Here is a 12,166-nt window from a genome sequence, read left to right on the forward strand (position 1 = left end):
ATGTTTTTGTGAGTGCCGTGTCAAGCTTGCCTCCTAGATCAGCATGTAGAGCACAGCGGCACTCGTGACTGTTGGCCGATGAGAGCGATGCCGCGGCGTCTCGGTATGATGCTTCGAGCGCGAGCGTGGGAGGAGGGGCAAAAAGTGATCATCATCGACGCAAAACTCACGACTCACACTGGTGCCGAGCAGTCCGAGCCCCAGCATTGCTAGGCGTCAGCAAGCGTGAGTGAGAGCACACAAGCACTCACTCGCAATCGCGACAGCGACGGTGCTGTACCACCCGTTCATTCCACCAAGGCCACTCGTGACTCGTGACTCCCACAGCCCTCTCGCCTCGTGTGTAGATGCTGTTTGTGAGTGCATGAGTGTTTGTTCCCACGCTGAGCGCGGATTCGTGATGATTGCATACATGTATATATTCATGATTTGGCGCGCTGCGCTTTCAACCCGGCTCTGTGACGCGTGCTGTGCTCGAGCCATGCTGCTGCTGCACATTTGCACAACACTCACCACACCACTCGTGACTATTACGACCCTCTCCCCTCATCTCACACCACGACTTCCAGGTTGCTATTTTTGCTGTGGCCTATGTCCGCGAGATCGTCAGCGTGCATCACCAGCCCTACTAGGACTCACCCTCTCGACACGCGCCATCGTCAGTAACGCGAGTAGCGCTTGCAGCGGGGTGTGCCCATCACCATCCCCACTCGCATTCAGATAGGTGACATTTACGACTGCAACTCGCTCTTGAAGCAGCGAGCACGTCCTTGACGAATCGTTGATCCATCTCGCAAACGCTACGCAGACGACATGGCTCCTCCTTCCTATGGCGGAAGCGCCTCGGGGTCGTCTAGCCGCGTTTCATCGTCCATGCCCTCTCGACACCATCGGGTGCAACCAGCGCCGCGCATTCCCCCTCCGCCGCTCATCCCTCCGACGATCACAGACGCTCTATCGCAGCTACCACCGCCTTCTCTCTGGCCGGGCCTGGCGCTGCAGTACCTTGTCATCGATCCTCTCCTTGCCTTGCTGGACAACATTACCGCTCTCATCTTGTCTCCCAAGACGCATCGTTTGGTTCTGCGTCTTAGCGTGCTGGGAGGAATTTGGACGACTGCAGTAGCGCTCGCCATAGCTGGGTATGTTGGCTTCTACAGAGCCTGGGTACCGCATATAGGTCACTCTTACGACGTATGGCTGCAATATGGCAAGGAGGCGATTCCTTCAGCCGACATTGACTTGGCGAGAATCATGAGGGGCCAGTCGTTCGCTCGCGACCAAGAGTACGATGTTAGCGTCGATCTCGCCGTGCCTCTCAGTGCTGCAAACTTGGATCTTGGTGAGTAGAATTCTGAGCTCGCTGGCTGGCGTGAGCACTGATCATGACCCCCCTTTTCTAGGCAATTTCATGGTCTCCATTGATCTCTTTTCGGCGGACGATGCGCAGGCCTATTCCATCGCTCGTCCTGTGAGCTCCGATCCGCGGCGCGCCAAAGAATGAATCCTTTGCCTGACCTCGTTTCTCTTTTACTCAGGCACTTATCACCTACAATCCAGCGCCCATGCGGGTTCTCCAAAACGTGGCTCATTCTCTCACACGGCAGAGTTCACTCTCTTTGCCGCTTTCCACGAATCCCACTGCACTCTTTACCGTGCCTCTGCTGCGACGAGCTATCCTCTCTCCCGCTTCATCTTCGCATCCCTTCACCCCATCTCCTGCTCAAGTAGTCAAGGCCAAGGTAAAGATAGGAAGAGAAGACGCAGACAAGTATTGGAGGTATGGTGGAGGTCACGGCGTGGGTGGGCTGAGGACGGATATCGGTCCCGGAAGAGTCCTTGGCGTGACGGAAGGCTTCAGAAGCAGAGGGGAGCTTCAGACATCCGCTGTCAGCTTGCGAATCGACGCGCACTTGACAGGCCTGAGGTGAGCATATCGGTCTGCCAACGACGATCGCGCTGTTCTGACTGAAGGAAGTGCTCCCGCCTCTTTCAGATGGTTCATGTATCATCGACCCGTCCTTTCCTTCGTCCTTTTCACGTCGCTTTTTCTCGCTTTTGAGCTCGTCTCGGCACTCACGCTATGGGCGCTTGCAGCGCTGTACACTTCTAACCTGGTCGCGATGCCGAATCTAGCGGTGGAGGAGAACTACGTGGACCACCAGCGTCGCAGGAGACGTCGAGGAGGCAATAGCAGCAGCGCGGAGGATACTGCAAACGGCAACGGCGCCACCACGGCAGGCACGACCGACGGACTGACTCCGGGAGGCGTGTACGACGAGTCGACAAGTCCGCTCGACGACGACGCGGGCAGCGGCGGAGAGACAGAGACGGAAGCTCGGAACCGCGCCAGAAATTTGTTGCAAGCGCGCGAGCAGCGCAGCCGAGCGAGTCTAAGAGCGCTGGACGAGCGCGAAGCTGCAGAGTCGAGGAGGGCGGAAGCGATGAGGGATTTTGCGGAGGGGAGACGAATGACTGGCGTGCCTTCATTGACGCACGAAGAGGAGAGGCTGCAAGCGGAGCGTGAACAGCAGGCTTTGCTCACCGAGAGGGAATTGGAGCTCGAGATGGGAAGCCGACGTGTGCTTGGCAGGCTGGACGAAGAGACTGAAGAGGAGACGGATGTGGGTGGCAGCGAAGGGTATGGACAGGGACGCGAGGGAGAGCAGGATGAGCAGTCTGGTTCGGGTAATGCTTGGGAAGAAATCGACGCGGAAGAGGAGAGCGAAGAGATGAATGCTGAGCAGCAAAGGCGAGAGGGGCTGAGAAGGCGCGCCGCAAAGAGCTCCGAAGAGCAAGGAAGGGAGAGCACAGTTTCTGGAGTGAGTAGCGCAGCAGGCACGATGCGCGCAAACAGCTGACAGGTGTAACTCACGCCCACTTGCGTAGTCTGCCACCTCGAGAGCATCCTCTGTCACTTCATTCGGCCCGAGCATGGCATCGTCTTCAAGAGGAACCTCGCTCGCCCCATCGACGGCGGGGGCAGGTCCTTCTGGTGCGCGTGCCTCTGCTACACCAACGCCAAGGGGATCCTCGCAGCCTATCAAGGAGGAGCCCGAGGATGATGTTAGCACGAGCGGCAGTGGGACTGGGAGTGGAACCAGCCCCGGCGAAGGGACTGACGCAGACGCAGCGTCGCGATGATACAGACCTGGAGCATTTCATCAAGCGGGCACAGCTCGCGTTCACCGCGCATTTCACCGATCACAATGAGCACGTCGCACTGGCGAAGCTCGCCGGATTTCGCTTCCAAATTTACTTGCTATGCTAGCCTCACGCATGACCTCGATCTTCACCTCTGCATCACGATGGGCGTGATTGCGACTCTGGAGCATGTCCCATCACAAGCGTTGCTTTTGCGACGACCACAGCACCGCTCAATCTCAAATGGGAGTGATGCGATGACCATGGCACTGCTCAATCTTGACTGGGCGCGTCGAATTTCGTGGGGAGGCGATGACGCTGCACAGTCGTCCTTTTGTGGCGCGCGGTCTCTTTTTGCTTGAGGCTGCTCTGGTCGAAGTGCCATCCGAAGGAAAAGGTATCTCCACCGCGCTAGATGCGTTGCGAGGACGGAGCGGCGTTGTCACATGAACTCCAAGCAGGCCCGAGGTAGGCTGCAAATCGTCGTTGGATGATCACACTTGACTGCAATACCAGCTCGTTCAGACATGCTAAAGCATCATCAGAAATCTTGCACTGGATGCCACTCGCGTGAAGCGCAACCACGAGTGGATCTGAAGCTGAGCGCGGACTGGGTCATCCCGATCAGATCATATGCCCAAGTATCGGTGTTCGACCGTCGCAAATCGTCGCCCACGTTTTGCACACCTGTCCGCACTTGACCATATTTGAGGAGACGCTGCATCTCAGCATGACGCTCACACCGCGGCTCTTGGTGCAGATGTGGCGCTTGCAGGAGGGACGTGCAAAGATTGCGATCAGCATTAACTAAGCTGTCAGCGCTGGCGGAGAAAGAGCAGAATGATGTACAGCAACACGAAATTCGAGCTCGACACGGAGCAATGCCGTAGTCACCACTTTTGGATGGCATCTGCAAGGCAATCGAGCATACGGCAAATAAGCGGTGCAAAAATTCGACAGGCTTGATCTGACTGCTCACCCAAGTCATCGGCATTGATCCAATCTGAGCCTAGACTCAGCAAGAGCCCATTGACTCTGTCCCTCACGAAGCTAGGCCACACCGCTGCGAGTGCGGTGCGTAGGTGCATGGGCGTCAGCTCTAGCATCCGCACCATGACAGATATCAGGCGCGTAAAACCCACGCGTATCCCAGACCCTCGTCGCGATGCCTCTCGAGTGAGCATCGTCGATCGCCTTTGTCAGGTTTGAGACGACATCCGCGCTGGGATCCATTAGACCCTTGTAGCCGGGAGCGAGCGAGCCAAGGCTTGTACTGGCAATTCCGCACTGTAAAGGCCAGCCAGGGCGTAGAGGATTGAGCTCGATTCGAACAAAGGCGCGCCTTGCGCTCACGATGCCACTCACTAGCGTGCTGTTGTAGGCATACGCTTGACCCTCAATTTGAAAATCTTCGCTCAGCTTGCCGAGCGGACAGTCGACAAAAATGTTTCGACTTTGCAGCGCAGCGAGCGCATCTGTCGGGGTGTTTCCTGTGCCAATGACAACGATGGGCCCCTTTGTGATCTTGCCATCCTTGTACGTCGTCAGGTAGCCTTTCTGCTCCAGCGGACGCAGCGCTTCGATGGTGGCTTCGAGGGTCCTCCGACCTTCCGTCTTAAGGTCCACAAGTAGCTGTATAGGAGCAGCATTTCCGACACCAGCAGTATAGAAGCCATTCCAAGGCAGTGTAGTGTTGGTTCGCAGTTGATCCTGCAGAGGCTTGAAGAACGCAGCTTCAGACTTGCTGGAAAGCAAAGCGTTGGCATCGTTGGCCTGGTCGATTGCTTTTCTGAGCGGCGCCAAGGTGAGGCTCTCGAAAGTCCTTTCGGGTGAGAGCGAGTAGGGATCGTGCCCTACGTAAAGCTCTCCATTCATCAGCCAGACGTCCGACTCGATCGATCTCACGCCGTGCGCTAGCGCATCCAACACAGGCGTATCTCTCCAATAATCGTTATGCGAATGGACGCCAATGGGTTGAATATCGCGACTCCAGTCAGCTGGGTGCTGGAGGATGGAGGCATCTCTGCCTCCAAAGAACGAAGTGGTGTCCGACTCGATTGGCTTGGTTGGATTCAACTTGAGCGCCGTCACTGCTGAAGCGGCAGCAATCAAGCCAATCAGCGTGGAGGTTGCTCTGTTTACCATGGCGCAAAAGAGACGAAGGGAAGTAACACGATGAGCGGCTACGCAATTTGACCTATCGCGCTGGATCGTCGAGGCGGTGCGGTAGCGAAATGCGATGAGATCGGTGCGAGAGCGGATCAGTAGCGCTGCACAGAGACAAGCCCCAGCTAACAATAGCAAACAGGCCTTGCGTGTTCTTCGACGATTTCGAGTCGTTCTGGGCGTGGGGGATGGGCCTCTGTGCCAGTTTGTCGTCAGATGGGAGTCGGATTTGCGCGATCCTGAGGCTGACTTTTCATTCCTTGCGCCTTCTTCGCGGCTCGATAAATGGACGCGCTGCTGATGATTGCTTGCGGAGCTGCCCACGCTCATGTCGATCTTGTGGAGGAACGTGCTTGTCGGGGAGAGCAAGAAAAGGTCTGCTGCACGGCTGCAAGTTACTGTGCAGTATTGCGGCACGTATGGGAGAGAGCGATGTGTGGCCTGTGCAGACTGACTTGTGCAAATGGTGGGGGGGTGGGGATGTATGCGCCTGGGAACGTGCTTCGACTTGCTAGAAGGCTTCCTCGCCAAGAACACATGCCTGCCGCTGATCACGCTGATCACGAGACCCGCTGAGACCCTGCAGCTTTCGAGGCGTCGGCCCAACCTCCACGCAAAAAAGCTTCGGCACTGACTGCTCTGGCTACAGCTGCCGCGCAAAGTCATCGCGAAAGCGGTGTGATGCGGTGAGAGAAATTGTCGAGGTCTTTGCGGATGGCGTGAGCATCTCTTGATCAGTCGGACGATTTTCATGATCGCGTTGTAGTGTATGCTCGAAGAACTCATGGGTAGACCGAGAGCCACTCGAAGGCGCTCATTCTTTATTCGTGATTCAGTTATTGAGTGCTTGTCGCCGCGCCCCGCGCTTCTGATGAGTATCGTGAGCCTTCGCCACCTCAAAAGCTTCTGCACGTGATTTGGCGTGCCGCGGCCCGACTCCAGCCTGCTTCCAATTTCGCTCGCGCGCACCAACGCGGGAGAATTGAATTTCCCCGCGTTGTCCCCTCTTCTTGAGCTACGCAGGCCGTGGCCGCTAGCTATCCCTTCTTCCGTCAGATCAGCCTACCTTCTTGAGGCCGACTTGGCAACTCGGCGTCAGCGCTCAGACAGTTGAATACATGCTCACTTGATGGGTGCGTACTCACTTGGATGTGAATGCTTGTGTCAGCAAGCTTCGGTCAAACGGTTTTGTGGGCAGGAAACTTTCTTGAGTCGCCCAGAGTTGCCATATGTGCTTGCAAGCACGAGTGCTGACTCAGATTGTGCCTGCCCCCACTCTTCGACAGAAGAATCAAGAGTCGCAGTACGACGTAAGGTATATGTAGTGCGAGTGGCTGAATGTAGTGCGAGTGGCTGAATCACCAAGTCATCGAACCCCCTCTGCCTGCGACAGTGAAGAGTGGTAATCATCATGTGAATGAGATGGATGTCCTTACTAGCCGTCGTTCGTCCACATGCAGGCAGAAGTGCGTGGCCGAATCACTCAAAAGAACTGCGCGGGCAGGATCCTTGGAGTGACAGACAGCATCCAATTTGAAGCTTGGATGAGGTCATGATGATTGCGAGTATGCCGGGGTCAATTCGTGATTTTGATTCATTAGCTGGTCGTGAGTAGTGATGATTCACATTCATCAGATTGTAGCAATGGTAAAGCTGAAAACAGATATAGGGCGAGCCTTTCAGTGGTGATCAGTGGATTCAAATTCTAGGTCAGTGCATGATGCCATATCAGTTCAAGAAGTGTGAGTGCTCCATGGAAGCAAGCGTGCCGTGGATGGCCCGAAAGTCACGAGTGAGTCAGGCCGCGGCCAACTGAGCGAGCTGCCGAAAGTGCGCCGCGCGGGCGTCACATTCGTGATTATTGCTCAGGTACGCGCAGCCACGCGTATAGGGCGACGGTCATGGTGGCAGACGGCAGACGCCACACCCGGCACCCAGCACCCAGCAGGCAGGCGGGGATGTGTCGCATTTGTGTTGCCTGTTCCTAGCTGCTGCTGATGTGCACATGACGTGCCTGGCCGCGATCCTGGCCCACACCCGCGAAGAGATGTGCAGCGGCAGCGGCGCTCTGTCCCCTCTCTCGACAAACGCAGAACAAGCACCATTCTTGTGAATCTTTCTCATTGGCCTCCCTTCTCCCTCACATACATCAGCGTAGCCTTTCTACGGAATCCTCCGGCCCTGCTGCTTGTCTCTTTTGGACTTATAGCAGAGGCGAGCTAGGTGTTCGCGTCCCAGAGAAAAGGAACCGCTTGTCCTGCCCCCTCTCTTCCGAGTGATTCCACACTGCCACCAGCACAGCGATTCGGGTCCGCGAGCACGGACAGCTGCAACTGCGCAAGCATTTCCGACGATGCGACAAGGGTGCGCTCGACTGTAGAGATGCACAGGCAGCACCACTCCCATCCCCTCCTATGGCCTGAACGGAGCTACTGATGCAAGAGGCGTTACCCGGCTCTCGTTGCAGAACCGCACCATCTACACCTCTACGCCTACTTTGGCACTCCCGGACGGACTTCCTCGAGCGGGAGGACTTTGCTGTGATCCAACCAGCATTCAGCATCGCGTAACCGCAAGCAGACCCACAATGCCTCCAACCTCAGTCCACATCGAACGTGAGTCTTGGCAGCTTAGCCGCTGACCTCCTTGCAGCCCAATTGATTGACAGCTATTTCAATCCTTCAGTCTTCGAACCCGTCATCTTTCTGCGAGGACAGTCTGCCGTTGGAGAGGGTGCGCACTGCAAGCGGAGACCTCAATTTTGTCACTAGACTGACTTGACACACGTTCCCCCCATGCGCTTACTCTTCAGATGCTCGGGGAAGACGACGTGCAGTGGACTTCGATGCCCCACCCTCTCAGCTGCGGGGTCTCTTGACACTTCACCTCGCCAAGTCAAGTCGCATCAAGGACATTTCTGTTGAGCTGAGAGGAGTCGGGCGCACGGACTGGCCAGAGGGTAAGCTGCGCAGAGTAGCGCATCTATTAGCTGAGACACTGACTTGGCACCATTTTAACATCCTAGGCATCGGACATAACAGGCTGGAGCTCGGCGAAGAATCTTGCTTGATCAAGCAAGGCGTCTCTTTGTTCGATGCACGCCTCGACCCTACACCCCGGAGACGAGCTAATAGCATTGGCCCTGGCATCGCGTGCGATTCTTCCGAGGGCTGGTCTCTGGGCGCGTACCACGACCCAGACCGAGCGTCTTCCAGTAATCCAACGACACCTCGAGCGCGGGGAGAGGGTAGCAACAAGAATCACAACTCGAATGGCGCGTCTAGCGAGAGCGGACTCGCCAAGGTGGCTCAAGTCGCAGCGAGAGCCGGCACTTCCTTGCTACCGCCCACAGTTGTCAAGGAGCTGCAGCTTACAGCCAAGCCGAAGAAAGCAAACGCACCCAGTCCACAGCGTCCTCACTTTGGAAGGAGCGGCAGTGCAGGAGGGGTGAACCTGCAACGCACCCAAGCTGCACCATCCCCCAGGCCGGGCAGCGCCAATGGTCGCTCTCTCGACCCTTCTCCTGGTCCCTCACAACCCTCGACGCATCGCTCTCTCGACCCTCCGCCCTCGTATGAGCAACACATTTCCAGTGCTCCCGCAACGCAGTCGCCCCTAGCTGTTCGCGCCGCCGACGCCTTGGACACGACACAAACTAGGTGCGACCGAGAGGGCGCTGCAGATACTGGCGCAGCGTCAAGGTCAGGACAGCGCTCTATACTGCATCCTGCCGGGAGACAGGAACGTGCAGAGCGTTCATCAAGTCATGTAGGCCCTGGAGTCCGATTTGGACCGGCTCAAGAAGCGCGCCCTCCCGCAGATTCGCAGAGCGCGATGGGAGCTCCTTCTGGCTACCTTGCGTCCTCGCCGCTAGGCTCAGTCGGTGCTGCAAATACGGCAACGAATTCCACCAATTCCACGCCCTCCCGTCCAACATCTCCTTCAACAAGAGTAGCCTCGAGCTCTTCGACACTGTCGTCGGCTCCAAACAGCCGTCGTGCAAGTGTGGATGGAATGCACGCCGCTTCCAAAGCGAGCAGCCCCGGCGCTCCCGCTCGGAGCCGCAAAAGTGGCATCAAGGGACTTTTGGGTGGCCTTTTGAAGGAAGCTGACAAAGACAAGGAGCGTGGCCTGTCCGAAGTTAGAGATCCTGGGCATGATTGGAATGAGGCGCCTAGCGAGTGGAAGGAGTTCAAAAAAGGCACGTATACGTACGCCATCTCGCTACCTCTCCCGGCCGCTTTACCTCCTACCCTTCATGCCGACTTTGGCTCAAATGTCTACACGCTGAGAGGTCACGTCACGCGCGCGGGCCCGTTGACGCCCAACCTCAGCGACGAACGCGAGGTGGTTTTGGTGCACGCTCCGGACGAGAACGCAAACGAGGAAAACGAGAGCATCGTCGTGGAGCGCACTTGGGAAGACACGCTTGGATATGCTGCAGTAGTGTCCGGTCGAAGCTTTCCAGTAGGAGCCAAGATTCCAGTCTGGTTCCGATTGGTAGCGCTCGACAAGGTCCGCATACATCGAATCGTCGCGACGCTAGAAGAAAGGGTGAGTCTGCATCTCGAATGCTTGACAGGGGGGTCCGAGGCTCATTCATGCACCGAACCTTCTCCTTCCCGTTTCCCTCCTACAGACTGATTACTACGCCAAGGGAAGGCGTGTGGCTCGGCACGAAGTGCCCCGAAGATGGACCATGCTCAAGCTCACCCCTCCTGAAGGCCATGCGGCTCTGCTTCCGGTGATATCTGACGACTCAGATGCTCTGGACTCGCATCCGCTTACCCCTTACGCTGAAGCGGCGACGCACACATGGCCAGAAGCGGATAGAGAGATGCGAGCCAGTAGCTCTCTCAATCTGCTAGACCCACAGGGACCCTGGGAGCTTGCGGCTGAGCTTCAAACGCCTACCTGCCCGCCCGCACGAATCAACATGAGCACCAATCACAAGAAGAGCAACATTGCTGTGCACCACACCGTCAAGCTCTCCATACGAGTTGAGAAGCTCAAGAATTCCACTGCGCTGTCGAAGGGCAAGCCTCAATTGTTCGATATCAACATCGAGTGCCCGATCGCGCTGACCCATAGCCACACTGCACATGCATGGCTCAGCTTACCCGACTATTGGAGCCTGCCTCCTGGTGACACTTCGTTGCTGAGAGGACTCCCTATCGCTCCTACAGGCTCTGAAACGTCTACACCGTTGCTCGCGTCATCAGCGCCACGAGACACATATGGTGTGGGTGACGGCTACGCCGATGAGGCATGCCCGGGGCAACGCGAGCTCAACGGCACACCGAGTCAAGACACCAAGCTCATGTCAGCTGAAGCCAGAGACCAGTTGAGGCACGCTCGCGAGAGACTGAACAGCAATGCGCGAGATGTAGACCTCGCAAGCTCTTCTGCCCGAAGTCCTTCCCATCAGTCGGGCCTTCAGTGGCTTGCGTTAAGCAGCGAAGCGCCTGTGCTTGCTCGGCCGCTCTCCCCTCCCTTCGGCTCCCCAGCTGCAGCTGAGTCGGGACTCGACGGCCTCTCATCACAAGCGTCCGACCGCTTGATTCATCAATCGCTGCGTTCATCGCACCGCATCGCTTCTGGTCCTGGCGTGTTCCCGGATGAGCCGCCTGCGTATCCCGCTTCTTCCTGATCGTCACATTTGCCTTGCCGCCCTCGTCTTTCTCATGTCATATCTATTATACCTGTTCGCCACAACGCCAATAGCATGCACAATCCCGGTCACACGGCGTGGTGTCGACGCGCTGTGGACCACACTGGCGAGAGCAGGCGAGCATCTGTCTCGGCAGCTTTCGAATCGGACATTTGCAACAGCCCATCCGTTCCGGTCTTCAGCTGCTTCCACCGCGCACGCTCATGATCCCTCTCCGCGTCGGCAGCTTCGGAGGTCTTGCCGGTGAAACATGTGCCAAGGAAGCTTTCACAGATCACTCACGACTTGTGCTGGATACTTCATGGGCGGCTCAGCGGGGGAGGGGAAAGGGGGAAGCCTTCCGTATCTTGACTGTGGTCCGTGCTCCCCCGGTCAGACTCGAGCTAGAAGATGGTCACGAGCACAGCCTCATGAACCACATCTTGGATTGACAGGAGACGACTGATGACAGGATGCGTGGACTGAAAAGTGGAGGGCTGCGCACGGGCGCACGCGCAAGAAATCGTGTTTTGTCTGCACAGGCTTGTGCTGCGAATGGGGAAAAGAGCCTTGCTGTCGATGTTTGGACGCATCACTTTGAATCGAATGAACCCGCATGTCATGCGTTTGCCACAATTCTAGACCCGCGACGAGTTCTTCCGAGCGCTTGGGGATCGTAGAACGGGATGCAAGGTGGTAGATCTCGAGGGTCGCTCCGTCGATGCATGCACATCAAGTCACGAGTCGAGTATGACATTATGGCAGTCAAGAGTGAGTGTAATCGTGATTGATTGAGAGAGTTTCACCCTGATTCTCGAGACTCACGCAGCATCAGGAAGGATCGCGAGTGCGAAGCCGCTTGGCCGTTGCTGTGACCATGAATACTGCGCGTTGCGCGAGTCACAAGTTCCCATATATAGCGACTAGGCTGTTGCGACTGAAGCACATTCACCATTCCGAGAATTATTTGCGATTGGTCGCTAATCAACCTGCTTTCAAATCAAAGGAGCCATGATGCGTACCCGCGGCGAGCGCGAATCGCCGCGCACACGCTCGATCACGACTCTCTCGGCACACTTCATATCGCTGCCTCAAGCGGAATAAGGCGGGTCACATTCGGAGTCACAAGAATCAGAAGAATCACGAACCAAAATCAAATGCGCAGGCTTGCCCCATCACCACTCACGACTCCAACTCAATCACACG

General features: G+C 56.7%; 4 protein-coding genes across 4 annotated transcripts; 2 read left to right on the forward strand and 2 right to left on the reverse strand.

The window, feature by feature from the left end:
• Positions 1-424: 424 nt before the first annotated feature.
• Positions 425-3,001, forward strand: IE81DRAFT_171480 (hypothetical protein). The gene is made up of 4 exons (XM_025510625.1): positions 425-1,342; positions 1,404-1,471; positions 1,539-1,927; positions 1,997-3,001. Exons 1-4 carry the CDS (start codon positions 814-816, stop codon positions 2,859-2,861), a joined length of 1,851 nt encoding a protein of 616 aa, XP_025368709.1. The 5' UTR covers positions 425-813; the 3' UTR covers positions 2,862-3,001.
• Positions 3,002-4,034: 1,033 nt separating this feature from the next.
• Positions 4,035-5,289, reverse strand: IE81DRAFT_334848 (hypothetical protein; the record flags this gene model as incomplete). Its single annotated transcript, XM_025515428.1, has 4 exons — positions 4,035-4,054; positions 4,124-4,207; positions 4,287-4,431; positions 4,510-5,289. The coding sequence occupies 4 exons, from the start codon at positions 5,287-5,289 to the stop codon at positions 4,035-4,037; spliced, it is 1,029 nt and encodes a 342-aa protein (XP_025368710.1).
• Positions 5,290-6,247: 958 nt separating this feature from the next.
• On the reverse strand, positions 6,248-6,815 carry IE81DRAFT_171486 (hypothetical protein). Its single transcript, XM_025510626.1, has 2 exons — positions 6,456-6,815; positions 6,248-6,379 (listed from the first exon to the last, which is right to left on the reverse strand). The coding sequence occupies exon 1, from the start codon at positions 6,721-6,723 to the stop codon at positions 6,475-6,477; it is 249 nt and encodes an 82-aa protein (XP_025368711.1). The 5' UTR covers positions 6,724-6,815; the 3' UTR covers positions 6,248-6,379; positions 6,456-6,474.
• Positions 6,816-7,807: 992 nt separating this feature from the next.
• On the forward strand, positions 7,808-11,072 carry IE81DRAFT_171581 (hypothetical protein). The gene is made up of 5 exons (XM_025510627.1): positions 7,808-7,925; positions 7,996-8,043; positions 8,123-8,269; positions 8,336-9,864; positions 9,950-11,072. Exons 1-5 carry the CDS (start codon positions 7,898-7,900, stop codon positions 10,958-10,960), a joined length of 2,763 nt encoding a protein of 920 aa, XP_025368712.1. The 5' UTR covers positions 7,808-7,897; the 3' UTR covers positions 10,961-11,072.
• The last annotated feature ends 1,094 nt before the right edge of the window (positions 11,073-12,166 follow it).

This window comes from Ceraceosorus guamensis (assembly GCF_003144195.1).
Source record: "Ceraceosorus guamensis strain MCA 4658 unplaced genomic scaffold IE81scaffold_41, whole genome shotgun sequence".
NCBI classification, from domain to species: domain Eukaryota; kingdom Fungi; phylum Basidiomycota; class Exobasidiomycetes; order Ceraceosorales; family Ceraceosoraceae; genus Ceraceosorus; species Ceraceosorus guamensis.

Coding starts and splice junctions, on each gene's coding strand:
- IE81DRAFT_171581 (XM_025510627.1), top strand. CDS start 7,898: ATGCCTCCAACCTCAGTCCACATCGAAC. Junction 7,926..7,995: donor AACCTCAGTCCACATCGAAC/GTGAGTCTTGGC, acceptor TCAATCCTTCAG/TCTTCGAACCCGTCATCTTT. Junction 9,865..9,949: donor TCGCGACGCTAGAAGAAAGG/GTGAGTCTGCAT, acceptor TCCCTCCTACAG/ACTGATTACTACGCCAAGGG.
- IE81DRAFT_171486 (XM_025510626.1), bottom strand. CDS start 6,723: ATGATGATTACCACTCTTCACTGTCGCAGGCAGAGGGGGTTCGATGAC.
- IE81DRAFT_171480 (XM_025510625.1), top strand. CDS start 814: ATGGCTCCTCCTTCCTATGGCGGAAGCGCCTCGGGGTCGTCTAGCCGC. Junction 1,472..1,538: donor CCTATTCCATCGCTCGTCCT/GTGAGCTCCGAT, acceptor TCTTTTACTCAG/GCACTTATCACCTACAATCC. Junction 1,928..1,996: donor GCGCACTTGACAGGCCTGAG/GTGAGCATATCG, acceptor CGCCTCTTTCAG/ATGGTTCATGTATCATCGAC.